A 25,823-nucleotide genomic window follows, 5' to 3' on the forward strand; every position below is an offset into this window, starting at 1 on the left:
GATATCAAAGAAGCTGCATTCCGACGCCCACCTACTCGACACCCCCCACCCCCTCCCAACCAGTCCCCTTTAAAACCCACACACAAAGTTCGCCTAGGACACACACGTCATTTGTTACACACACACACACACACACACACACACACACACACACACACACACACACACACACACACACACACACACACGTTATAAATGTATTATCATCATATAATAATAGTTATTAGTATCACCTCCACCAATGGATGGCTGCTGTGTTTATTACTTTTGTCTGTTTTCACTGTGTGTTGTTTGGCTTGGATGTTCTTACAGGAAAAAAGTCTGTTTGTTTTTGTATAGAAATGCAATTTTTTTTTCTGTTTTTGTTTTTAAACTGTTATAGGGAGCTGACTCCGGAAAATAAAGGATTTAAGAAGATCAGAACAGAGACAAACACACGTCATTGTAAATATTTCCGTGCTAAAAAAAAAAATAGACGCTTGCATCAACGCGGCACAAGTATATACTTTAGTCAACTGCAAGCGTGAAAGAAAAGCCAGGAACTGCTGATTTACTTAATGAAGAAATGAACAAAGCTATTCTATCATATGTGAACTCTACCACCTAATGTTGAATATTAAAAAACAAGAAAACAAAAACAAATCCTCTTTTCTAAAACTATAGTATCTCTGTTAACAGTAGTGCACTTATTGGTTTAAGCAGTGCAACATGTACGCAAGAAAATAATGCAGTCCACTTATCAAGATTTTAAAAAGAACCTTTTTTTCCCCCTAAATGACATTGAATAAAAAGAAAATCATAGAAGTTCATTTAAGGAAAATCATTAAATATTAAGCACAGGCATTTTAAAGAAAATGTGCAAAGTAGCACTTTGTTTTCTTGAATCTGCTGCGGCTCGTTTTTTTTTTTTTTTTAATACCGCTGTGCGCTGTTACTCTTTTGTCGACACATCTATGAAAGTGTTTGCTCACGTTGACAAGCAATTCTTTCAGATTGCAGTGTGTGCGCGCGCGCGCATGTTGGTGTCCGACAATTTAAAAAAAAAAAGGAAAAGAATTCTAGATAATCAGAAATGAGACTTGAGTGATGCGACGCCTGGGATGACAACTAGTGCACACAAGCTTCCGTATCGAATCTGTACATGCTGTGTTGTTTAGGATCTAAGGGAAAAAACCAAAACAAACAAATTTGGGAATGTATTCTTCTGTCTAGAAAGTCCATTTGTGACTTGTGGTATATCAGCACACAGCGTGATTTCTCTGGAGCTACTTGTTTTGCTGTGAGACCTAATTTCCTTTCAAAAATTGCTGTTTGCTATTTGAGCCTTAAGTGAAAGCAAACACATAAAGAGTGATGCATTAAGCTCCCACTTGCTGAAACAGCTGCGTGTGTACAAGTGTTTTTTTTTCTCATGACAATGACATTTAGATCCAATTTTATACAACCCCCCCCCCCCCCTCTTTAAAACGTCTAATGGAACAACGAGCCTAAACTCCCCCACTTCCCACAAAGGAAAGAAAAAAAAAAACAACAAAAGAAAAGACAAGGTCCAATCATCAATTTAAAGCAATGTGGGCTACTCATTAACATCTGTATTTGATGTGACAAATTCTTCTTTTTTCTCTTTCCAAATCTGCAGCCCATAACAGTCAGGTGCAATTTTAACGAGCAGCAATTGTGAAGGAGAGTTTAGTCGCATATTGCCGACCTGCCATAACTGTGATTACGAAAGGCTTAGAACAGGAAAAAAAACCCTCTGTGAGAGAAAATAAAATCTTTTTTTTTCTCTCATCTTGTGAAATGGAAGAGAAGGTCCACTAGCCTTAACAGTCTTTGAGATATTAGTGGCAGTGTACGCAAATGAGTTAAACTCTGAACTTCAGGGAAAAAAAAGAAAAAAAAAAGAGCCGTTTCTGCTCAAGTATTGTCCCATCAGCACGCCCCAATTTAGTAAACGTAATGCTAGCCATCAAAATGCATGGACAACAATTACAAAACATATGAGAGATATTTCTTAAAGTTACATTTCAGTAAAACGACTGAAAATGGTACCTTGACAAAAGCTGCATTGCCATCCCTTAACACTATGGGAATAAATAAAAACCCACTGATTAACTATACTCTTTTTTTTATTTTACATAAGAAGGCAATCTTGTGACCGTCAGTATTTTTTTAGAGGGAATATGTAGCCCAACCCCAGATTATTATTATTTTTTTTTATTATTGTTCTTGTAAATTATACCACAGTAAGTTTGGACAACTATAGTTTCCAAACTGGTCAGTATGGGTTCAAGACAGCCATGATTTAAGCCTCATGGCAATGTGTATACACACACACACACACACACACACACACTCACACACACATACACACACACACACACGCGCGCGCACACACGGAAACCAAGACGGGACACGTGAAAGCGCACGGATGCTCAAACAAACACACTCACACATCTCCATTCATTCACACGTATCTACGCTAAAGGTGTGTTTGTGTGTATGTGTTTCTTTCGTAGGCCTTTCGGTAGTGTTCAACACATAAATCAATATTTTAGGAAAGCATACATTTAGAGGCCTGTAGTTAGGATCCATCCAGTAGATCAATATCAAACTACTAAGCCTTAAGGCCACCATCTTTTTTTTTCTTTTAGAATAACAGAATAAAAAAAACAAAAAACAAAAATCAAAATCATTTTTTTTTTGGGAAACTTAATGTGCCAGTGTCTATACTCATACTCTTCATACCTCTAAACGAAAAAAGAAAAAAAAAGGAAAATCTAGTGCCATTTTATTTTCGTCATTCTTTCAGAAAGAAGAAGTTTATCTTTTAGTACTTATCCGTCGGAGACGTGCATTCGCATATGGTCATTGAAGTGCTCCATTTGGTCGAACTTGGCGGGGCAGACGGAGCACACGTAGGTGGTCCCCTCCTGGCAGCTGGCCTCGGCGGCCACGCCCACTCCCGTCCCCACGCCGGCGCCCACGCCGGCTCCTCCGCTCACGGGCATGGCCAGGGCCACCACTCCGGCCCCGGGCTCGGGCACCGCCATGGGGATGGGGATGGGGATGGGGATGGAGACGGGGCCGGTGGCGCCGGGGGTGGCCGTCAGCGCCGTGATGCCGCTGTCTGTGCTGTGCAGGGCCATGTGCCTCTCCAGCAGCGTCTTGTGCGAGAACTTCTTCTTGCAGATGTAGCACTCGTAGGACTTCTCGCCGCGGTGCAGCCGCATGTGGACGTTGAGCGAGCTCTTCTGGGTGAAGCGCTTGTTGCAGATGCTGCACTGGTAGGCCCGCACGCCCGTGTGCGTCACCATGTGTTTGATCAGGTAATCCTTCAGGGAGAAGGAGCGCCAGCAGATGCTGCACTGGTGAGGCTTCTCACCTGCAGCGGGGCGATCGGAGGAGGGAGAGAGTCGGGGGAGGGGAGGAGGAGGAGGAGGCGGAGACACATTTTGAGGATATTAATGTCAACAAAACGTAAAAGAACCTGTATTGCAACACCGGAGGCACCAGACTGTTACTGCAGTTGCTACCGAAGGTGAGCTGTGAGAAAACAATGTGACGTTATATTACATTAAACTATATTAGATGACACACTCTGCTCCCCCATGACCTTTGCTCCCCTATGTCTGTCAAGCTGTTCAAATCCAAACTCAAAACTCACCTGTTCAGTCCATCCCACCTGGGAAATTGCACTGCTTTCATATACAATTCTATTTTTAAGGCATTTTTATGTATATGTATGTTGTATGTTTTTTTGTATTTTATCTCTGGTGTTTTTGCATTTTAATTGTTTCTGTAAGGCGACTTTGAGTCAGGCCTTATTATCATCATCATTATTATTTTTATTATTATTGTTATATTGTCGTGAAATAGCTGAGATGACGACGCGAGTGGAAAAAGGTGCAACGATAGGAGAAATACTTATCTTCTTGTTCATCGCAAAAAAAGCGAAAGAGCAATTTTTCACTTTTACGCCCATAACTTATTATTATTTATTTTTTTCTTCTGTATGGTGTTAACCTGTCCCGTGCCTAAACGGAGACAAACAGCGAGGGGTCTGTATGACCTTGTAGTGCCTGACAGATTTATTCCACAAAGGCAGAGCTTGAATCAGAGGGCGTGAGCCAGGCTGCCAGATTTACAACTCAGTGCGATTTACAACCGACCGACCCCGTACTCCACATGCTAACTGGCAGTTACGGAACGAGATTGACACTGACGTTGTCCTGAATATGTTATCGTCCGCGGCTGTCTCCTTTAATTTGATGAGGGAAAAAAAAAGAAAATCTCTCTTTTTTTTATTTATTTATTTTTCTCTTCAATGTTTTATTTTTACATTTGACTTGATTTTCCGCTCTGCTTCCCACAGAGAGGTCAGAGGTCACTGTGAGTTACAGAGCAGCAGCACGGAGCCACTACTCGCTGAACAGGTGTGTTTACACTCTGGAGTTCTTTCAGGGGAAATGTGAAAAGTGACTCATAAGATTGTAAAGCTGTTGTGTCTGACAGTCGGCCCATAAAGATGGGATCATTCTGTTTCAGACGCAATCCTGTTTATTCCGATTTAACTTTGTTAAAAAAAAAAATATATTATTTCAACTTTTTGAGGAAAGGTTTGCATATATGTGTGCCTGCATACACACATTGTTATATACGTTAAATCGCAAGATCCTCTGAGCCGTGTGACCTGCCACTCCAAACTCTAACCACACCCCCTGCCCGCCCAGGAGCCGTCACTCCCTTGTGTCCCCCCTCCAAAGCCGCTGCTGTACAACAGTCGCCCAGTTTATCTTTATTCATTCCATTTTGATTCAAGCGAAGCCCTGATTGCGGATGCATTCATAATGCAAGTTAATTTTAATATGAGCGCATCATTTTATTTTGATTATTCATGTTTTGGGATCGTAAATGGTTTTCACAAATGGTGTTTGTTCCCGACTGGAATGAATCATCCTGCAGCGCACGGCTGCAATGAAACCCTCCTGGATCCTGTGTTTAAACAATCACGCCAAATCAGATGTTCGCTGAGATGCCGCCAGCGCTGCTAACTAGCTTTGTCATGTGCATTTTGTGTAAAGACTGAATCGTCACTGTCAGATTGAAACTGTACATCAGCTGAGTGACGTCTCCAGTTTGCCTTCATACGAGCTCCTGACCAGCGACTCCCCCACTCAATATGCCACGTTTCTGCTACGCGCAGTTGTGTGAGCGAAAAATCTGCTTTGAAATATCACACGCAGGTGGCTCTGGCAGAGCTGTGGATTTTAATGAATAATAATGGCTATATGAGTAGGCAGTGAGATCATCTAATTACATGGCAGCTAATTCTTTCTTTTTGTGATGATGATTTCTGCAGTTGATGACTGATAAGGCTGTCAGCGCTGGAAGAAAGTGGCGCGCGCTTTAATGATGTGCTGCGTGAACAATTATTTTAAGTCAGATTGGGATGATGATAGAAGTGTCGGGGGGTGGGGGGGCGAACAAATGAGTGTACATTTTTAAAAACATGGCACTAGCAGATGTACGCCATGCACTGCTGTTATATTTAACGTACCTACAACACAGGTGGTGTATAAAGAAATGATTCTACGTATTTAGACAAACAGAAGAAAATAAAACCAATTGAGTCCCGAGGAAAGCCCGTAAATCACTGGATGTGAAGCCAAAAAGTATTTTTACAGATGTCGAAATCGACAGTCGGGCATCACTGGGACTCTTTACTCACCGCTGAGTGCAGGCAGACTTTAAAACAATAGTGAGATAATCAAGTTTAAAATCACAATTGTTCTTTTTTCAAAGCCAGACGCTGACAAAAAAAACCTATTGTGCTTGCGACAATTCTATTTCCCTTCAAGGACTGGACCACAGGGTCTAGCAAACACAGGTTCATAATAATAATCAGTCTTCACTCACCTGTGTGAACAAACATGTGTTTGACGTAGTTCTGTTTGGCAGTAAAGGTTTTACTGCACAGAGTGCATTCGTAGGGCTTCTTCTCCCCGGGGCCGATGCTGTTCTGCTGCTGCTGCCCCGGAGGGACCGAGATGGTGTTGGGGAACGACGGCATGGCGGGCGGCGGCACGGCCACGAACTGGGGCTTCTGCTGGCCGGGAAGGTAGATCAGAGGCACGTTGTCTCTCGCCGGCTGCGTGGGGAAGAGCGTGGGCAGAAAGGAGCTCCCGGCGGGGCCCATCACCTGGGGGTTGCCGGACAAGGGCCCCCTCAGGTTGCTGGTGTGTGATTCTGCCTGGCGCATGTAGTGCGGGACACTCGTCAGGGACATGACCGAGTTTGGCAGAGGCTGCATCATGCTACTTTCACTAGTGCTGTGGGAGGTGTCGCCGTCGTCCGCGTCGTGCAGCTGCTCCGGGGACGAGTCGTTGACCTCGATGTGCACCGAGGAGCCGCCGTCGCCGTGCTTCCCGTCGCCGTCCCTCCCGAAGCCCAGGTACGGCTGCTGCTCCACACCGTCGGGCTCCGTGCTGAGGGACGAGCTCACCCCTGAGTCGAAGCTCTCCACCTTGGACTCCATCTCCACGCCCTCGGCGTGGTCGCCGTCGTCCTGGCAGTCGGTCAGATTATCGTAGCAGTTGTATTCGTCGTCGGCCTCCTGCTTGATGTGCATCCCCGGCTGCAGGCGCACCGGCCGCGGCTGCTTGCGGCAGTGGGTGGACTCGGCGGTGGAGATGTAGCGGTCCATCTGCTGCGACCGCTCCTGGATGCGGTTCATCCAGGGCGGATCTTGGGACTGGTTCTCCTTCTGGGCGCCGAGGGCCGGCTCGGTGTAATTGGCGGCGTGGGGGTTGAAGTAGACGGGGCGCTCGCGGGTGCCGTTGGGCAGCGGGAGGCCCGAGTAGTAGGACAGCGAGGTGTACGCGCGGTCCATGCTCTGCTGCGATGTCGCTTGCATATAACTGGACTCGGCGTCGCTGCTGGGCCCGGAGGTCCCGGACTCGGGCGTGCCCCGCGGCGTCTCCTGCCCGGAGTCCCCCGGGATGACGGAGAACCCCCCCGGCCCGGCCAGGCCCACATTCTGGGACACGATGCGCGTGCACTCATCGATGACGGTCTTGATCTGAAGGATGCTGGCGGCCGTGAGGATCTGCAAGGCCTCCGACTGGGACACGCGCAAGATCCCGCTGTACATAAAGTCAATCAGCTTCTGGATGGATTGCACCGAGACCACCGAGGGGATCTCGATGTCGCTGTAGCCCAAGAGCAGCTTGTCCTGAAAGAAGGGGCTACCAGCGGCCAGCACGCAGCGGTGAGCTCGCAGCATACTTCCATGGATCCGAACGGTCACGTCACAGAAGTGCCCACGGTTGCGCTGCTCATTGAGGGTCTCGAGTACAGAATTGCTAAAGTTGTGAAGGTTGATGTTATGAATGCGCTCGGTCATCCCCGTGCAACTGATGTCACCTGCAGGCAGCGAGCAACAGACCTGGTTTGGTGATTTTTCGGACACACGCGGCAAGTGTTAATCAGCTGGGTTAAAGTGCATGCAAACCTACGCTGGGACGTGAACTTCAGGTGAATTAAACATGGAAAAAGAAAAACAGAACTATGTAGCAGTCGCTATTTTGCATGCAAAGAAACAAATGGAAAGTGGAAAAAATGTGTCACGTCCTCAAACTATAACCCGTCTAAATAAATGGGTGTATCATTCACGATGATGGCAATTATAAACATACAGACTAAATCATTCAGCATTAATACAGAAATGAGAAATCATTCCCCCGCCCTCAGTCAGAGCCGAAATTTGTCTCCAGAACAGAGAAAATTCCTCATCGCCGTCGTGAGAGACGATTAAGATGGTTCCCGTTTAATTAATACAACTTTCCCCCCCCTCCTTGGCTCGTGTAGTTTTGGAGTTCCTCCAAGTGCCACTAGATGGCGCAGCGGGCTCAGAGGACAACAGGCCTCTTTTGTTAGACGTTTTCACTTTGATCGCGCTTTCAAACTATCCTTGGAATACACAAGATGTGACCCGGCAGATGAGTGTGTGAGATAACTTCACAAGCTTGTTTTTCACACTTTGGAGTAAAAAACGGACAAAAAACACGTCTAAATAAGCTCAGGAGTCGGTGGAACAATTATAGTAATTGTGGGTTCTGATTATTACTGTCAACAACTTCCATGAAACAAGCCTGAGCACAGTTAGGTAAAGCCCTCGACTTTATGTAAAAGATTTTTTTTTTTTTTTTTTTTTTTTTTCAGTCAACATGTCCTTATATAACTATCCTAGTTTTTTTAATCTTGGAAACTGCGCAAATGCTTTTTTTCAATTTTGATAATTCCTTGACACCATAGTCTACCAGTGAATATTATTTATACATACACAGGGGGGAATTACCAGATGGAAACGTAACAAAATATAAAAAAACAACAAAAAAACAAAACAAACTTGAAGGTGCGGAGGAATCCTCTGTAACCCGAGAGGAATTCAAACGCAACAATGGCACCGACGGTTAAAGCACATTTGACAGCGGCACATTTGTTCGTCCACGCCTGCCAAAATGTGTCTGCAGACGCGACACCCCTGAGTGCGGGACGCCCCCCCCTCCCCACCCCGCACCTCCCCTTCCTTCCCTCCCTCCCTCCCTCCTTCCGGCCGAGTTCTCCTTCCAGCAACTCGAAAACAAGGTGAAAAAGTGACCCAAAACACACACAGGAGGCGAGCGGACCGGCGAGAGCGGCGCGGTGTACTCACAGTCAGATGACGTTTGGTTCCGAAGATGCTTGTGGGGCTGGTGATGAGGTGCGGGGGGAGGGGGGAGGGCGGGGGCTGGGTCAAGCTTCACTTTTGCTGGTGAAAGCGGCTGGCTCGGAAGTAAGGGGGGGGGAGGCCGCCGGGCGCTAGGCAGGGCTCTCAGTCCTCTCTGTCCAAATCATGTGTCGCTCTGCCACACTGTCTGCAAGTGTTGAGAGGAGCAGGAGGAGGAGGAGGAGGAGGCAGAAGGGACAAAGACACATCTTAATGCCACATATTGCCTCGTCGATATCTTTTTTGCCACTCCCTTAATGAGCCCGGAGGCACCGCAACACAAATATCAGCCGCGCCGCAACAGATGTGTGAAGAGTTGTCTCTCTCTCTCTTTCTCTCTGAGAAAACAAAGAAGGAGAAGACGGGAAAAAAAAGCCGCACACACACACACACACACACACACACACACACACGTGAAAAAGACGCCGGTGTTGCGGTGAGATTTTTATCTGCCAGCGCTCCTGACAAAATTTGAATGAACACATAAAAGGCTCTGGTCGGGTAGAAGTGTAAATATTGCATATGCAACACAGCGGCAAAAGAAACAGCACAGGATGTACAGCAGCACGTGAAGAGAGAGAGAAGGAGAGAATTCAAACTTTACTGCTGGGCAAATTTAACCTCATGGCAGACTCACTACAGGGGTCAGCGGGTTAAAGTGTTCATCTGACATATACGTAGTATAAGTACTCTTTCACAAAGTCACTCTGGACGGTCACATACCACGGCAGTGTAAAAAAAGAAAGAAAGAAAGAAAGAAAGGTATTTACAGTAACGGACAGTTGCTGTTGTCGGGTGATAAAACCACACAAACCAAATCTCCTTCTGCATCACTGTCAGAGAGGCTCCAGCCAATAGCAGCGGCCCACTGCGACGGGAGGTTGCAAAATTCTGTTGGCATTGGAGCCAGTTCTTCTACCCAGCAGTTATCTGCGCTGATGAGCGGTAAAAACCACACCCTTCACCCACACATCCCCCCTTTTTCCAAAGAAAAAAAGGAAAAGACAACTTGCATCTATTAATGCTAATGAATTGTGTCTGGAAATGTCCCAGTCATGTCAAACACAGGGTGTAAGATCAAAAAAAGAAAAAGAAAAGAAAAGACAAATCAAACAAGGAAATATCCAATATGGACATAGAGAGGCTGTTTTCATTTTCAAATATTATAATAGATATATATTTTTTAAAGAACCCAAAGATTAAATCTGCGAGGCATTCAAGTGTAAAACAGGAGACAAGCATTCAACAAGAATTAATCAGGATGAGCAGGTTTGGCACTTCCAGAGAAGCTCCCACACTGTAAACACGCATGCATGCACGCACGCACACACAAACAAACACGCACACACGAAAGTGTGCAAGCCTCACCTTAACCCTAATGTAAAACACTCCACACTGGAGCAGAGTCGCAGACTCACACAGGGGTTTGTGGCAAACATAAGAGGAACCGGAACCGACTGGCCCAACGCTGGCTGACGGGCCTCCTCACATTTCCGCTAGTAAAGCTTCTTAAGTGTCGGGGAACTCGGGTGACCTTGGTATGTATTTATAGTTAGCCAGTAGGTTTTTGTTATTATTATTTATTTTTATTTTTTTCCCGAGTGTTCTCCAAGGCTTGGTTTTGAAACAGGATAAAAGAGACGCTCAGCGGCTGTCACGCCGGCTACGGTGCGCACATCAAGTGCTCTGTGTGAAAGCGCCGCCGCGCCTACTGCACGTCGCTGAATGTAAAAAGGAAACTCACAAGGGAATGGTATCTGACCAGACCTGCACCGCGATGTTGACATGTTATTCTCTCACAAATCACAGAGCTTCCAGGAGACACACCCCCCTACTCGCAAATTTCCAAAAAAATTCTTCCCAATGTTCCTCGGTAACCTTTTTTTTTTATTTATTCTTTCTTTCTCTTTTCCTTAAGGGACATCTGTTGTGCCGACTCGTCAGATGTGCAAAAGCACAAACATGCCTCTTAAGGGTTTAAAGGACTATTTCATTTAGCATGGAGAAGAAATCCACGGAGGAAGAAAAAAAGAGAAAGAATTGGTGATTCTTTGTAGGCCCACATTTGATTAGTGGCCCCGGCTCTGAGGAGGGCACCCTTAAAAACAAGAAGTGTATAGGTATTGAATTGATGAATTAATAGAAACTACCAATAGAATAGAATTAATTGGAGTAAAACATCCTTCAACCTTTACGCAAACAAACTTGGCACTCCTTTCTGGAGGGCAGGGCTGAAGCTGCCTAATTTTTCACAGACAAACTCTTTACCCTTGAATTTAAAAATTAAACTTTCCTTCCTTCTTCCCTTTCACCAAAACTTGGTTAACTTTAAACCGGCGGCAATGACCCAAAATAACCCCTGTTAGAAAAAAAAAAAAAAAAACACATCTCCAGGAAGCCGTGAACCCTGCTGTAGGTGTAAACCCTCGCAGGGTTCTCACTGCTGGCACGGAAAAGAAGGAGGGAGAGGAAAAAAAAATCTGAATTGACTTACTCCAACTGAAAACCAACAGAAGCAATTTTTTTCTTAAATTTATTAGCCGCTTTTTAAAAATAATACAAACACACACGTGCCAAAATGCTCGAATCCATGGCAGTATCAAATATTTGACCTCTTTTATTCAAGCGAGAGTTAAATTGAGCTCCAACTGTATCCTGATGCCTTTGGCCCTTTTTTTTTTCCCTTCTCCCTTTCCCCCGTGGTTACTGTTTGACAATGCAAACACATATATGTTCCCCCCCTTTTTTTGTTTTGTTTTTTGTTCACCCATTCATACATGCAAATCCACCTGCCCGAGGGGGTAAAGTGAGGTGAATGCGGCCAACAAAGGAGCAGGCCGAGGGAAGCAGGCTTCAGCTGCCCAGGCTGCCACTCACAACACTGATTCCATTTTAGCCGTGACACAGTGGGTGAGCAGCAGCCAGTGCCTACCTGCAGTGAATTCTAATCAGCCCAGGGGTCTGTCTCCCTCCCTCCCACCCTCCCTCCCCCCTCCTGTACCCTGCCTTGGACTAAAGGGGCTGATGATCCTTCAAAATTAATTAGATCCTTGTAGGGAGGCGGCCATTTTCTTTCACTTCCCCAACGCTCCACCAAAAAAAAAAAAAAAACCCCAAAAAAACAAATTTCTGGTTTGAACTCATTTCAGTGGTGTGTGCGTGCGTGTGTGTGCGCGCCCCGCCCCCCTCGTGCTGATCTCCTCCTCGCGTCTACCTGTTTCCGGTTTCATCACTCTCTCGCCGTCTTTCTTCCAGATCTGTCTCTCCCCCCCCGCCCCCCCCGTCTCTCTCTCTCTCTCTCTCTCTCTCTCTCGCTCCGTCTGGCTGTGCACCCCGCAACCTCACCCCCTACCCCCTCCCCCGACAAGCCTTCCCCGACAACCCTCCGCCCCTTCTCTCTGGCTGCCTCCGTGCTCCCAGCTCTGTGTCTGCCTCTGTGGAGTTTGCTGTCAATAAATCCCCAGAGGTCAGTTTGTCTGCTGCAAATCAGACACAATGCTTCAGACCGCCGGCGCAATGCAAGCTCTGCCGCCGCCACAACAAAGACTGAAGGAGGGGTGGACTGGGGGGGGGGGGGGGGGGGGTGTGCGGGTGGAGGAGGGGGGCGGGGGGGGGTGTTGGGGTTTGGGCACTGGAAAAAAAAATAAGGGAGGAAAATGAAGACGGGGGAGATGAGGGTGGTGGCAACTCCGCTTGCCAGGCTCCAGGTTAATCAGCCGCCCCGCATTAGGTGACAAGCTGATGAAATATGCTGCATCAAATTGGACATTAGTTAATCGGGGGTTGGGGGGTGAGGTGGGGGGTGCAAGGGTGGGGGATGGGGGACGGGAGGGGTTGAGGTGAAACGTAAGAGGCGTGCGTGTGAAGGGCGCAGCACCGTTCATGTGGATAATATACATTTTGAATATGCAAATGCCGCTCGTGGCACACAATGCTGCTTCCATACAGAAGGGCCCGCGGTGCGTTTAGGTCTGGAGACAAAAGGGGCCACGGGGCATTGTGAAGCGCGCGTGTGCACGTGGCGCCTTCACGCGTGCGTCCGCACTCGACAGGAGCCGTTTGCAGTTTTCTTTTTTTTCTTTTTTCTTTTCCTTGTTGTTGTTGTTTTTTGGGGTTTTTTTTTTCCACCGCCTAATTAAAAGTAATTTATGAGGTTTGCTCGAGACCCACTGCTTTAACGATCAGCTTCCAACCCTGTAGTTATTAATTTCAATCATCTCTTCAGCCCAAGCGCATTTGCATAATGGCCGTAAACCTGCGAGAAATCGGCCTGTAATAGGGCGGTTCGGACGCGTAATCTCACATTGTGCGACGCGCAATGTAAACGCGCGGGGTCTGAAGCTGGCTGGGGTGAGGTGGGGTGGCGTAGCGGGTAGGGGGGTAAGGTGGAGGAGCATGTTTAGAGACGAGGAAGCGCGTTTGCTCCAGAACTTTCCAGCCAAGGAGAAGGAAGTGTTTACTATGTGCTGCTGCTTCCTGGTTTGGCTCAGGTAGACGAGCCTCCTCTTCTCAGGTGCCTCAGGACTCATCTCCACCCAGCAACGCAGTGTTGGCTCACTCACTCAGTGCGCCTTCGCGTTGCGCTGCTCTGTGAGGAAATTAGCTCTTAAGACAACAGGAATAACTGAAACCCGTGCATTTTTTAGGCTGATACCGACAGGTTTGCCAGGACCGACTGGCAACGTGTCTGGTGATCATGGTACCATATCACTCTTATCTTAATGATTTCCAACATAAAACTTGTTCCTGAACTTTGACCTGGCTCGGCCCCAGTACTCCACGTCCGTCCTTGAAAACAAAGTTTCCATTTTCTACTCTGTGCCAAGAATAGTTTAAAGTATGGAGGAGAAAGTTTCAAATTGCAGTTTTCTACGCACATTTATCTCCTGCACTAGTCTTTGGTCAAAGTGTCAAGAAGCAATTCCAGAACTGCAGAATTCCAGCAAAGTGTAACGGCAAATGCTTACACATTTTATTTTTTAATTAATTATTATTTTATTTTTTTAAAACATTTTTTTTGTTGAACGTCACATGCCAGCAGAAACTGTCATAACCTATTTTTTTAACTGCCTGATTCAATCTCTCAGCAAATGTTTGCTTCCACTGATCCGAAAATGTCTCAAATAGCGCGGCAGATCAATGTGATGAGACATTCAGTCCGACAGAACGTGTGACAGGATGTGAGGCTTTCCGATAAATTCTTCCGGCAAACAAATAACAAAACACACTACAATGCCGTCACACAAGCGGAGGACAGTAGAACTACTTTTTTGACAGGACAGCTTGTTCAACTTCATGGTTTTTTTTGTGTGTCAGAAACACACCCACCACCACCCGTTACCCACTGCAGATCTATTGTCCTTATACAGATGGGATGATGATCCACTTCTAACATACTTTTAAAAAAGAAAAGTCCACAGAAAAGATTTGCGAGTTGGTGAGTTCTGTGAAGTTTCCTGCTGGAATAAAAATGGATTAAGAAAATAAGGCCGTGTGTTGCACTTGATAGAAGAGAGCCTATAAAGAAACTTCTCAGAGTTGCCAAATGGCTGCACCATTGTTAATGAGCATTTGACCAAAAAGAACCATCTGACTACTCATATGATCGTCTCCAAAACACCTCTAACCCCTCCGAGCACGTAATGCTGAATTGAAGAGTTATCATCCGTGCACAAGTGTCTACAGCAACTGCCTCTCTACAGCTACTACACACCATCAAGGACATTGTGCCTCTCGGAAAAAAACAGGACCTCGTGCTCCATTAAGAGGTCTTCATGAACCTGAAAAGACGCTCATGCTGGACGGTATTTAGTGGATAACCGCTGTATAGCGATAAAGGAGGGTTAATTAATCCTGATAAATAAGAGATACCCTGCATGGAGCTCAAACATGCGCCTAAAAAAAACAAGGCAGGAAAGATCCCACCGAGTTCCCTCTGCGGTATCAAGCGCCTATAAGATCCGTGTATCTCCAAAGAAGAAACAAAGCGTTCCTTGATTTTATTTCCTTGAGAGATAAAACAGAACAAAGACGCTCTGTGGTGACTTACGAGGGAAGACCGTTCTTACGCTGTAGAGTCCTTCAACGGCACAGCCTCTGGATACGTTTAAGAGTAATTTATAGGATGTTTATCACTGCAGGATAATGATGTGATGATTTCCATGTGCAGTTGGCATTTTACAAAATGGATTTGTAGGCTCAGCTCGTAGTTTTAGTTTGAGAAAATGTGACCCATCCACAATAGCCTTGGCTGTTTCGCACCATGTGCCTCAGCAGTATCTGCACGAGGGCGCACGAGCGCTGCGCCGAGGAGGTCCGGCACAGAGCACAACTTTCACAAACGATTTGAGTGACGCGACAAAATCATCACACTTTTTTTAAACGGGTCTCTCCTCAGCTTCAACCTCGAACACGTAAAAGATTAAAAAAAAGAAAGAAAGAAAAAAAAAAGAAAACAAAAAGGGCAAACTGCAAGATGTTTTGATGCAGCACATTTCTTAATCTTACAGTTGCACATGAAAAAACAGATTTGCCTTGGGTGTAAGATAAAACTGAGCCATAAATATGCCGGACTGAACACGTGTCAACATATGTTTTAGCAATTTCACATGGAAGATATTAAATTCAGATCTCTTTGCAGTTATTAGTGTATTTATAGTTTGGCAAAGCTGCTCTGCTGTGTGGATAATGCAAGTCCCTATCGGTTCATGTCATTCCACAGTCAATTAGCCACCCAGTGGACGCCATGCTAGCAGCCCCGGTACAGAGGTCAGCAGGCAAGTGAAGCAGTAATCGCCTAAACAGTCTGCAGCACAAACTCACGGCACAACGGTCGTACTTTCTGTCAATCCAACAAGTACGGGGTGTAATCTGACTAAATTAGGAAACATCATGCATACACCGTTGTGAGGCAAGAAACTCTGTTACGCAAACAACTACTGAATTTCACAAGAAGTGAAAGAGAGGCCAGCGGCTGCAGAGCTTTCCCCCTTTGTGTAAACGTCCTTCATAAAGACCAACTTGAAAAGAAAAAGACTTAATACTCCCAAGAATTCTAAATGGCATTCTTTGAAAAGTTCTGACATCAAGCAGGAAGGCAAAACCAAACAAGAAACGTGCCATAACCCCTATAGCCAATGAAAGAACAAATCTTTCGACCAAACTATCCCACCATAATGCAGACAATGTGTGAACAAATGTCGAGTCCCAATAATGCATTTCAGCTCCAACATATCTTTACTTAAAGAATAGGGGCCATACACTGAAGCCCAACTTGTTTATTGCAGCGTTTGTGTAACTGTTGCATCACTATGAGGGAAACCATAAGTGCAGTGTCCAAACGTGAACAAACATTTTCAATGTGGTTGGTGTTTTTCGTCAGTACAAGCTGCTTGATTACATAAAAATTCTGCTCTGAATTACTCCTGCAGCTAGGTATGCACAACCTTATTTTAATTAGCCGCCGCACTCAGTGACGGTGCAAAGAAACTATGCAGTGTCCCATCAAAGTGGTCCAATTGCTACTTTAAGTCACGCACACACCATTGTGGCTTATTCCATTAATAAACACGAGATTTAGCAGAGAAGCTGCTTCTTGTTAGCATTTTCTTCAACAGCCAATGTTTTCCGAATGTAGGTTGTTGCTGTCTGATGTGCATAAATCAGCCTTGCTCCTGAATGCTCAATGCTGTTTGCTGTTTGCACGCGGACGAGCTTTCGTTTAGCAATGTATGGCTAACGGGACCTAAAGTGTAACCCAAGACCATCAGCTGCTTCTAGCGTTACCATAAATTCCATACCACATAGCTGCGAGTATTTTCAGAAGGTCCTAACATAAATGTGCCAGCTGTAAATTGCTTCTACTGACCACTGTCCAGCAAGAGTTGGAGGAGCATTTGAGCCTCTTTATGATTTTCCACTTGCCTTTGTGCAACAGATGGTTTTAGCAGCGCACCTCATGGATACACCACGTGTGTTTCCTAGTTTATCTGCGTGTTGGCTTGTTGGCCTGCCCAGACTGTTTCCTGGCCTCCCCCTTTATACAAGTTTGGATATGTGATGGGCACAAAAAGAAGCAAACTCCTGGAAGCTTACTACGTACAAATATTAAGATATTTCATTGAAAATTCCACTGTGTCGATTCACAGATTCTCAGTACATTTTACCACTATATTTATTTTTTTATTTATTTGTTGCTGCTGACACTGGTAACAGCCATTACACTGGTGCAAAAACCACTTAACATTGTGTGGAGCCTGACACATGGACTGCATCTGTTCTAAACATGCTGTTCAAGCTATTCAAAGACAAGCCAATGCTTCCACAATTTTTTTGGTCGACACTTTGAAACGTCAGTTCTTGTACAAAAACACCATCAACTTTGATGTAGACATTTTTTTTCCTCGTTTGTCGTTGAACCAGTTTCACGTGTTTTTTGTTTGTCACGTGGCCTAACTGTCGTAAACGTATCAAAGAACTTAAATTATACCCTTTATTTGTGTAAATATATTTGTCTCTTTTTAAGTGTTTTTCAATTGCAGATAGGGGTAAAAAAAAAAAAAAAAAAAATTACAAAAGACGATCTGTAAAACAAAAAAAGGCGCCCAAAGTTTTTATGACTCACGTGACTACCTCAGAAGTAAGACCAAATTACAATCTTTTTTATAGCTTTTCCAAATTCATCTTTTTCTCGTGCCCAGCTTGTAGTCCTGGCAACATGCCCCCAAAATAAAGAGCACAGGAGGTGCTGATCAATTTGACCAATTCCTCAAGATTTTGGAAAGCATGCCAAATCAAGTTTATTGGGTTTCACCTATATTGATATATAATATATTGCACTAATTAATTTCAAAATTTAGAAAGCCAGTGATTTTGCCTGTTGAGCGGACGTTGGATTCCAGTCATTTAGAATAGTCTGTTTTGAAGGTCTTTTTCAACAAGGGCATGTCTCAAGGCACTTCACAATGCAGACACAATGACAGAGTTTTCCTTTATTTGAGGGATGAAAACTAGAATTTTAAATGAAAAATTCTTAATGCCAAATACAATGTGTCACTGATTTTCAATAAACATTTTTAAGACAGCTGTACAATAAAAAATACTTTTTTTAAAAAAATAAATTTAGGAATTCCCTTTTTTTTAAATTATGCAATTAAACCATGGTAAACAACATCACATAAATAAAAAACAAAGTTGAGCAAATTTTCCCCAAATTAAACATTAAATTGTCAACTGCTGAAGAGGACCTTAAGAGGCGTTTAGGCTAAAAGAGCTGGCACAAGGTTTGAAAACTCTTGCTGACTCTTGTTGAAGATACACAGCTCCTTCTCTTTCTCAAATAGTTAAAAAAAAAAAAATACTTGGGGCATTTAAGCAATTTTCATCTTTAAAACCTTTTTACACTCCTGTTTACTCCAACGAGGCAGACATCTAACCATGACTTGTAGAAAACCATATGAGTAGCAGGGTGAAGTGAGGACATGCATGCACTTTGGCAAACACACAACTTGGCTATTAGAATCCAGGATACATTTTTCATGTCAGCTGAATGCCTGGGCCTGTCGTGAAGAGAGAGTGAAACACTCAGGTTTCCAGGCTTGTTTCTGTCAAACTACAGCACTAATCTTTAGTCAACTTTGTATCTGTTTATTAAAGATTTGCGCTGCTGTAATTGAAAGAACATGTGGCTGTACTTTGTTCTTCAGAAAAATTCTTCATATTTCAGTTTTTTATTTTACTTTTTGAGAAAAAAAGTTGACATAATATTGTTTTTTGTTTTTTTTAGCAGGAAACTGAGGTCCAAATGGGAGTTACCTGTAAAAGCACACAGAAATAAACACAACCATACCTCGATTTTGTTTGTAACATACATACATACTGTGTGTGTCTAAACAACCAGAGTATACAGAGATGGAAATTAAAGGCAGCTGACTTCTACACAGAATACGTTTTAGTTCAACAACTACATTTTCAAAAGTGAAAAAATGTTTAAAGCTCTTTTCTTGCATAGCACTGAATTCGTGCAAGAGCACTTTTCTTTGAGGTGTTCAGCTCAAATTCATATTTATATTGGAAACTTTCTGTTTTCCCCAAACAGTGTTTAACTGGGCAATCAGAGAACTAAACACAACCGTTGGTCACAGAACGGACCAGTTTTATAACTCACTAAAGCTTCCTGACAACTGCATGGCACATTCACAAACACTTAGTCTGTGTGCTTTCATTACACATTCCTGTGATACTTGCAGGGAGGGGAGATTCCAAAACAAAAGTACTCCAAAAAATGAAAAACACTCCTAAAAGTTTTTTGTTTGTCAGTTTTCCGTCTGCCGCATGCTCCGAAAAATCACTCGCTGTGGAGTAAGACTCAGTTGTATAACAGTAACTCTTTTGACCTGAATTTCAGACTCTGCCAATTTATTAAAAATTAAAAAGACACATATATATGTATGTATATATATATATATATATATATATACGTATATATATATACATATATATATGTATATATATATATACATACATATATATATATATATACACGTATATATATGTATGTATATATATATATATATATATATATATATATATATATACACACATATATATATATACATATATATATACATATACATATATATATATATATATATATATATATATATATATATATATATATATATATATATATATCAAGTGTGTTAAATCGGTAATTACTCTGGAATTTAAAGGTTCTAGAACATCAAACTTAAAAATGAAACCTAAAATTAAAGATTAGAACATTTGGTTGATTATAAAATGTCTCCAGCCCGAGAAAATGGCCACCTCATCAATAAGCACGATAGAAGTGTCCTGCTGCACATGTAGGAGAATTTCTAAGTGGCATGAAGTCGGACAGAAAAGTCTCTAAAAGGCAAACCAAAAACCTCTCTTAAAAGGCCTCTTTAATGTGCTAATAAAAGAAATACAGAAAAGCAGGAAATAAAAATAACATCATGTGTCTCTTTGCATGATACGTGTGAAAAAATAGACTTTTTTTGGGAGAAGGATCCGAGCCACGTAGCCAGGAGGCAGCCGCCCTGCCAACAGTTAAACTAGTAAGCAAAAATCATGTACGCTGGCAGTGCAGAGCTAGCCGTGGAGAAACGTGTGAGGTTATTTCATTCTGCTCAACAACAGGAGAAGAGAAAATCAACATATAATATGCAAAGTAATGTGAGACTCTGAAGGTGAGGCAGGTGCTTTCAAAGGACAGAGTGCAGAATTAAAGCAGAAATTGTTGCAAAAATGCATCATTTGCAACAAACAACAAACTCCCTGCCATCCATAAAACATATGGCACGGAACATTGCTGTGTCATAGGTTTAACTGCAATGTTCATTATTTATTTATTTTTTGTTAGATCTTTACAATCATTTCTCTGCATAGCCTTTACCCTCTAGCTAATGCCTTCTTATGTGTATAAAAACATGAGGTGGACCATTAATATTTGTCTTCACGCAACAGATGTGTCACCTCTGCATGACTGTTGACCTTATTTCCAAAGGCTGCACTGATGAGCGTCTCTTTATGCTCAACTGCAGAGGCTTTACCGCCACAGCAACTAGCAAAAAAAACCTAATAATGGCTTACAATATCTCAACAAATTCTTTGGAAAGCAATATGAGAATCTGTCAAGGTGACGCGGGTGATTTGGAAGGACAGGAATTTAAGCAGAATTTCTTCTAAAATACACTATTTGCCGTAAACATAAGGTGACCAACTTCCTGCTATCCTGTTCACAAACAATGATTCATAACCATGAGGCCATTAACCGCTTAGAGGATTTTTCCGTAGTTAATTATTGGACTTGACAATCAACTTGAAGGTGTGCACATGAAAAAACGTCTGGGATGGCTGTCAAATCAAAGATTAGTTTTGGTCCGCGAGGGAATAACCTACTGACGAAAAGTAAAGTGACGAGACAAAAGGGGGTGTGGAGGTGGGGGGTTGGGGGGGGGGGTCTGTGGGTGGGAACTGGTTGGGGATAAACAGCGTCTGAGACAGAAAGGCCAAGCAGTTAACAAGGACTGTGACATTCTGAATGCAATCCACAAAGTGCCTCGTTATATCGATGGATCTCTACTGACTGCACTCCCAAAATGGCTGCCAAATATGTTCAACTGGGATAGACAAAGTGCCAGGACAGACTCAAGTGCGTATTTCACCAAATTCAATATGAGCATTTAAAATTTGTGAAGAAAAAAGAGAGGGAGGCTGACTATTTTAAATTACATTTTTTTTTATGTATTTACTTTTATATTTGTAAATCTGCAACATCTGCCCACTCCAAAAAAATTAAAATTCATTTTGTTTTCAGCTTGCAAATAAATGTTACAAGGGGAGAAAAAAATCAGTAAGCAGTGCTGAATGATTCAACGGACCTAGATAAGCTCCACTCATAAACAATACGACTTCTCATCCACCTCTTCCTGACTCTTTGCGCCACCCTTCAACAAACAAACCAGAAATCTTTGCCAAAGAGCATTGAAACAACAGAATGAAGCTACCCCAACGACCAAGCTACCCCACTGAATTATGTGCGTTTTGGGCCAGCAGAATTTACCAGGTTCACCTGGTGGAAGCTTGGTGTAGATAGCTGGATGGAGTGGGCACAACGACTAAAGAATTTGGCATTGCAGAGGCTTTGGAGTGATATTTTGCCTATTTGGGCAGCAGTGTCTTAGCTGTGTGTATTTCTTTTTTTTTTTTCTTTTTTTTTTTGGAATGATGACCCGCCATCTGTGTGCATGTACAGTACAGGATTGTTTTTTTTCCCCCTCTCTTTTTTCCTTTTTGTTAAATCTCTACCAAAGAGACGCTTATTACATTAGTTCAGCGTGGTATCCCTGCACGTTTCCACTTGAGTAAACCCAAATAATCAGGTGGGAGAAATGTGCAAAAGGGTGACTCAATGAACGCGAAAACGTTTGAAAAACTGAGCGTTGCAGACACATTAAGCCAGTCTGTTGGTCAATAATAAATGGCTGTGACTGGAAAGGGGGTGAAAACCCACAGAGGACGAGTGAAGGATGGCTAGGAGAAAATAGGGATTGATTGCAGAGTGGGCATTAATTGAACACCTCCCTTCCTTGTCTTCATCTCAAAAGGTGCACAATTCATCTGCTGGCTCCCCTTCATGTAATAATGAGTTTTCTTGGTCGACAGACACGCTCTTAAATATTCATTATACATGGGTGGGTTTAAGCCGTGACACAGTAAGTGGGCAAGTGGCTATAGCTCAAACACTGAATATTAATGCACATGTGGAATACATAAATACAAATACTAATTAGTGCCGTGACTGAGATGAAACAGGGCAACAGATACGCTGGTCAACATCTTTTCCAAGGCACATAATGGCAGCCTCTCTTTCAGCAGTTGCTGTATACTATGGTCCCGATAAAACAAGAGTTTTTGACATGGAGCCTCGGTGAGAGCTCACTCACATGCAAAGACAAGTACCCTCCAATTCATCAAACAAAATGCCCCCCCCCCCCCCCACCCCACACACGATCCCCTCTCTCTCTCTCTCAAAAAAAAAAAAGAAACTATGGGCACTAGCTTTATGTGTGATTTCCCCCCCCCCCCCTCCTACCCCTCTCCCAAGTGAAGGCGATTCCATCCAGTACACTCTCTGCTACAATATAATTTTCACTCTACTCACCCACGTGCAGCCTGTCAATCAATATGCACCAATTTGTAGGACACATTTAAAATGATGCCAGCTCTTGCATCAAAGCGGTTAAAAAAAAATATGAAAAAAGAATATGCATCTCTTCAAGCTTGAACTGTGTTCCCCAAACGTGTCCATTCAGAAAGGCACCAATTACATAACCGAGCATATAGGATCGAAGCTCCCATGTACATTGTGGAGACGTATTCTGAATGAAGGAGAGCGTGTGGGAGACGGGGTTTGATGGTGATGGTTGGGGGTGGGGGTCACTACCGGGGTGAAATAAAAGAGAGGAATGCAAAATTAGGGTGGTAAACACACAAACGCGCACGCAGGTACACACATCCACATCCTTTTTCTGGAGGAAGCTGGAAGCAGCGCTCAACTCCTCTTCCTCGGCGAAACCCACTCCACTGGAACAGACGCGCGCGCACACACACGCGCAAATACACGAAAACAAGCACGCACACACATCCACACACACACACCAACCTATGCGCCGGCATCGACGTGTTTATAGCAAGAGCTCGATACCTGCGCACAACTTCTGGACTAAAGGTGAAGCCGGAGAGGCGACGCGCTGCGTTCAGGGGCGAACCGGAGACGAGAGCCGCTTCTCGGGGACGCACGTCCACGACGGGTTACTTTCCTTATCTGACAAAGCCAAACGCTTTGTCAGCTCACGGCGTCTGTTTGCCACACACATGCTCGCACGCTTTGCTCGCCCCCCTCCCCCCCGAGCCTCACACACACACACACACACACACACACACACACACACACACACACACACACACACACACACACAGATGCGCTCGATCGCTCCCATGTTGCATATTGACGTGACACCGGCGGCTCAACACTCTTTGGACCCGACGGCGAATTTTGGAAGACCGTCGCCTTTTGCGCACTAGATTTATTATATTTAATAAACGTGGTCGCGCAACCCGCTAGTCATACATCCCCCAACCCCCTCACTTTATTTTTAACCGAGTTCACATTCCGGTATGAGCTATCATATAATAAACGCAACATAATAAGTCACGAGGTGGATGCACATAAATACTTTGCGCCCAAACATCTCAAAAGGGACGCAGGAAGGGCTCTTGCAACTTTAATTACACCAGAGCATGGTCCCATATCTAGGCCACCGTTTGAAGAAAAAAAAAAAAAAAAAAAAAAAAAAAAAATGAATTCTCGTATTGCTAACATGTTCACACTCTCTGAGATGGGAGTGAAAAAACGGATTGCAATAGGTTTTTTTTTCATAGAATGAGCCCGGTACCGAAATCCTCAGCAGAGTCCCAAGTGGTTCAAATTTATCTGAGAAACTGAGCTGCCGTATTGTTTTACCTTCTGATGCGATATTATGCAGCCTCTCTCTGGCTGCTGTGCATATTTTAAGACGCTCTTCGTCGCACAAAATGCTACGCCGTTTTGACATTATTTCATTAAAAAAAAGGGGGGGGAAAGAAATGTAGGCTATGGTGCTCCGAGTACGTGCGCGGCGTGCGCTGCCCGTTTCGAAACCATCTCACGCCAGCAAGTTCAACATCTTTTATATACAATTTGGCGGGGGACACGGGGATTTTTGAAGAAAAAAAAATGTTTCGAATTTTCTCAAGACCGGATCATGTTTTAGCGATTATTTCTAGTTTCCTGGAAGTCGTATAAGTGACCTAAAAGCCCAAATTGCGCACGTCGGCCACAGTTGTTCCGGGCTCGCAAGCGTGTAAAGCGTGAAGCAGCAGCAAGAGCGGCGGCGGCGGCGGCGGCGGCGGCAGCAACGCGGAGCATCGCTGCGCCTTCGGGCCGGTCGAAGAAACAAACCTGTGAACACACTTTGAACCATGAGTATTGTTCTTGAGTAGCTCTCGCTCTCACCCCTCACACGCACACATACATTTCAAGACGAAAGCGAACGGCGCGGACATAAAAAAATGGACAAGGTTGAGAATTGTGACAGATGTCGAAACTTGCGTCATGGCAGGGCAGCGCGTTTTAGTCGGATATAAATGGACAACAAAAATCCCCCCTCCAGCAGCCCGAACTGAGACCCCTCAGCACGAAGGGGAGAATCGCTTCCACCTCATCTGCCGTCACGTCTAACTGAATGTCTGTAGACCCCGCAAAGAAATTGAAGTTTCCCCCGATCCGAAAGGGCTTTAGTCTATTTTGTTGTGAAAGCCGGACACAACTACGTGGAAGTCAGATGTATTTCACGCCTATCAGCTGCGAGGCGAACGTGTTTTTTTTTTTTTAATCCTCGCATGTAAGAAACTCCGCTTATTCCCCCCCTCTGTGCGAGATAATAGCGTTTTGCATTCGGTAAAGACCCATCCCTTTCCCCCCGTACTTTTCTCAATTTTCTTACCTGCACTTCGAAGCTCGTTCAAAAAGTGGAGACAGCGGTTTCCACGGCTGCGGTGCTTCTCCCCCGACGAGGCGCGCGGTTTTATTTTATATATATATATTTTTTAATATCTTCCTTTACTTTGTTTCATTTCTCACTTCCATCTTCTTTTCATCTCATCAATAAACACACGCTGCAGCCTACCTTCATAGAGCAGCTCGGTTCAAGTGTGCCCTCCCATTTTTTTTTTTAACTATACATCGAGTACTTTGAGGGGTGGCGGCGGTGATGGAGGGGTGGGATGGTGGTGGTGGTGGTGGTGGAGGAGGGGGGCCAGAAGCAGGCACGCCTTTTCACTTAAAGCTGCTATTGGGAGAGCAGTTGCACTGTCTTGGGTTGGATCACAAAACCGTCAACATTGTTTGTGCCCCAATCGCAGGCATCACGGTGGGACGGCGGAAAGCGGTTCCATGATGGCTCTCCGCCGGTGGTGGTGGCACTTGTAGTAAAAGCCTGCTTGTTGTAGAAATAGTAGTAGTGGGAGTGGGAGTAGTAGTAGTAGTGGCAGTAATGTTTCCTCCTACTCGAATCCTTCATTAACCTGGCAATACAACATTTCATAAAAGGAAGTCGTAGCGCTTGTCGAGACCACTGTAGGATGACAGTAACAAAGCAGAATCACGGCGATTTTTCCCTATTTTCGTTGAGGGATTAATCCCGGCTTATGTGCCTATTTTAAATTTGAATGCGTACGTGTGTAGGCTTGGATGTGTGCTGTTCAAATCGTCAGCGTTCATAATTGTGAATGAAATCGAAGCTATCCCCACTATGGATCAGAAGGACGGGGGGGAATTGTCAGTTATGTGTCGGTCCCACGAGCGAACTTCCTATTGGCCAGAGCAGCTGCCACTCTAGTCAGCCAGCGGTGCCGCGGCCTCCCATTGGTCAGTGGCGCCGCCACTCACCCTCAGCGCCAACAAGCTAGA

At 44.3% G+C, this 25,823-nt stretch overlaps 1 protein-coding gene across 3 annotated transcripts; it reads right to left on the bottom strand.

Moving 5' to 3' along the window:
• Positions 1-144: 144 nt before the first annotated feature.
• On the bottom strand, positions 145-25,108 carry zbtb20 (zinc finger and BTB domain containing 20). Of its 3 annotated transcripts, none has more exons than XM_076020556.1 (4): positions 24,859-25,108; positions 8,717-8,918; positions 5,920-7,425; positions 145-3,385 (listed from the first exon to the last, which is right to left on the bottom strand). In XM_076020556.1, the coding sequence occupies exons 3-4, from the start codon at positions 7,403-7,405 to the stop codon at positions 2,838-2,840; spliced, it is 2,034 nt and encodes a 677-aa protein (XP_075876671.1). In that variant the 5' UTR covers positions 7,406-7,425; positions 8,717-8,918; positions 24,859-25,108; the 3' UTR covers positions 145-2,837. The 3 variants fall into 3 exon arrangements, with proteins under 3 accessions (XP_075876671.1, XP_075876672.1, XP_075876673.1); XM_076020557.1 differs by having other exon boundaries at positions 5,920-7,447; XM_076020558.1 differs by lacking the exon at positions 24,859-25,108 and adding an exon at positions 23,019-23,207.
• Positions 25,109-25,823: the final 715 nt, after the last annotated feature.

This window comes from Nelusetta ayraudi, unplaced genomic scaffold (genome assembly GCF_046127955.1).
Source record: "Nelusetta ayraudi isolate G7.1 ecotype Tasmania unplaced genomic scaffold, CSIRO-AGI_Nayr_v1 ptg000011l, whole genome shotgun sequence".
Taxonomy (NCBI): domain Eukaryota; kingdom Metazoa; phylum Chordata; class Actinopteri; order Tetraodontiformes; family Monacanthidae; genus Nelusetta; species Nelusetta ayraudi.

Coding starts and splice junctions, on each gene's coding strand:
- zbtb20 (XM_076020556.1), bottom strand. CDS start 7,405: ATGACCGAGCGCATTCATAACATCAACCTTCACAACTTTAGCAATTCT. Junction 3,386..5,919: donor ACACATGTTTGTTCACACAG/GTGAGTGAAGAC, acceptor GCCCCGCTGCAG/GTGAGAAGCCTCACCAGTGC.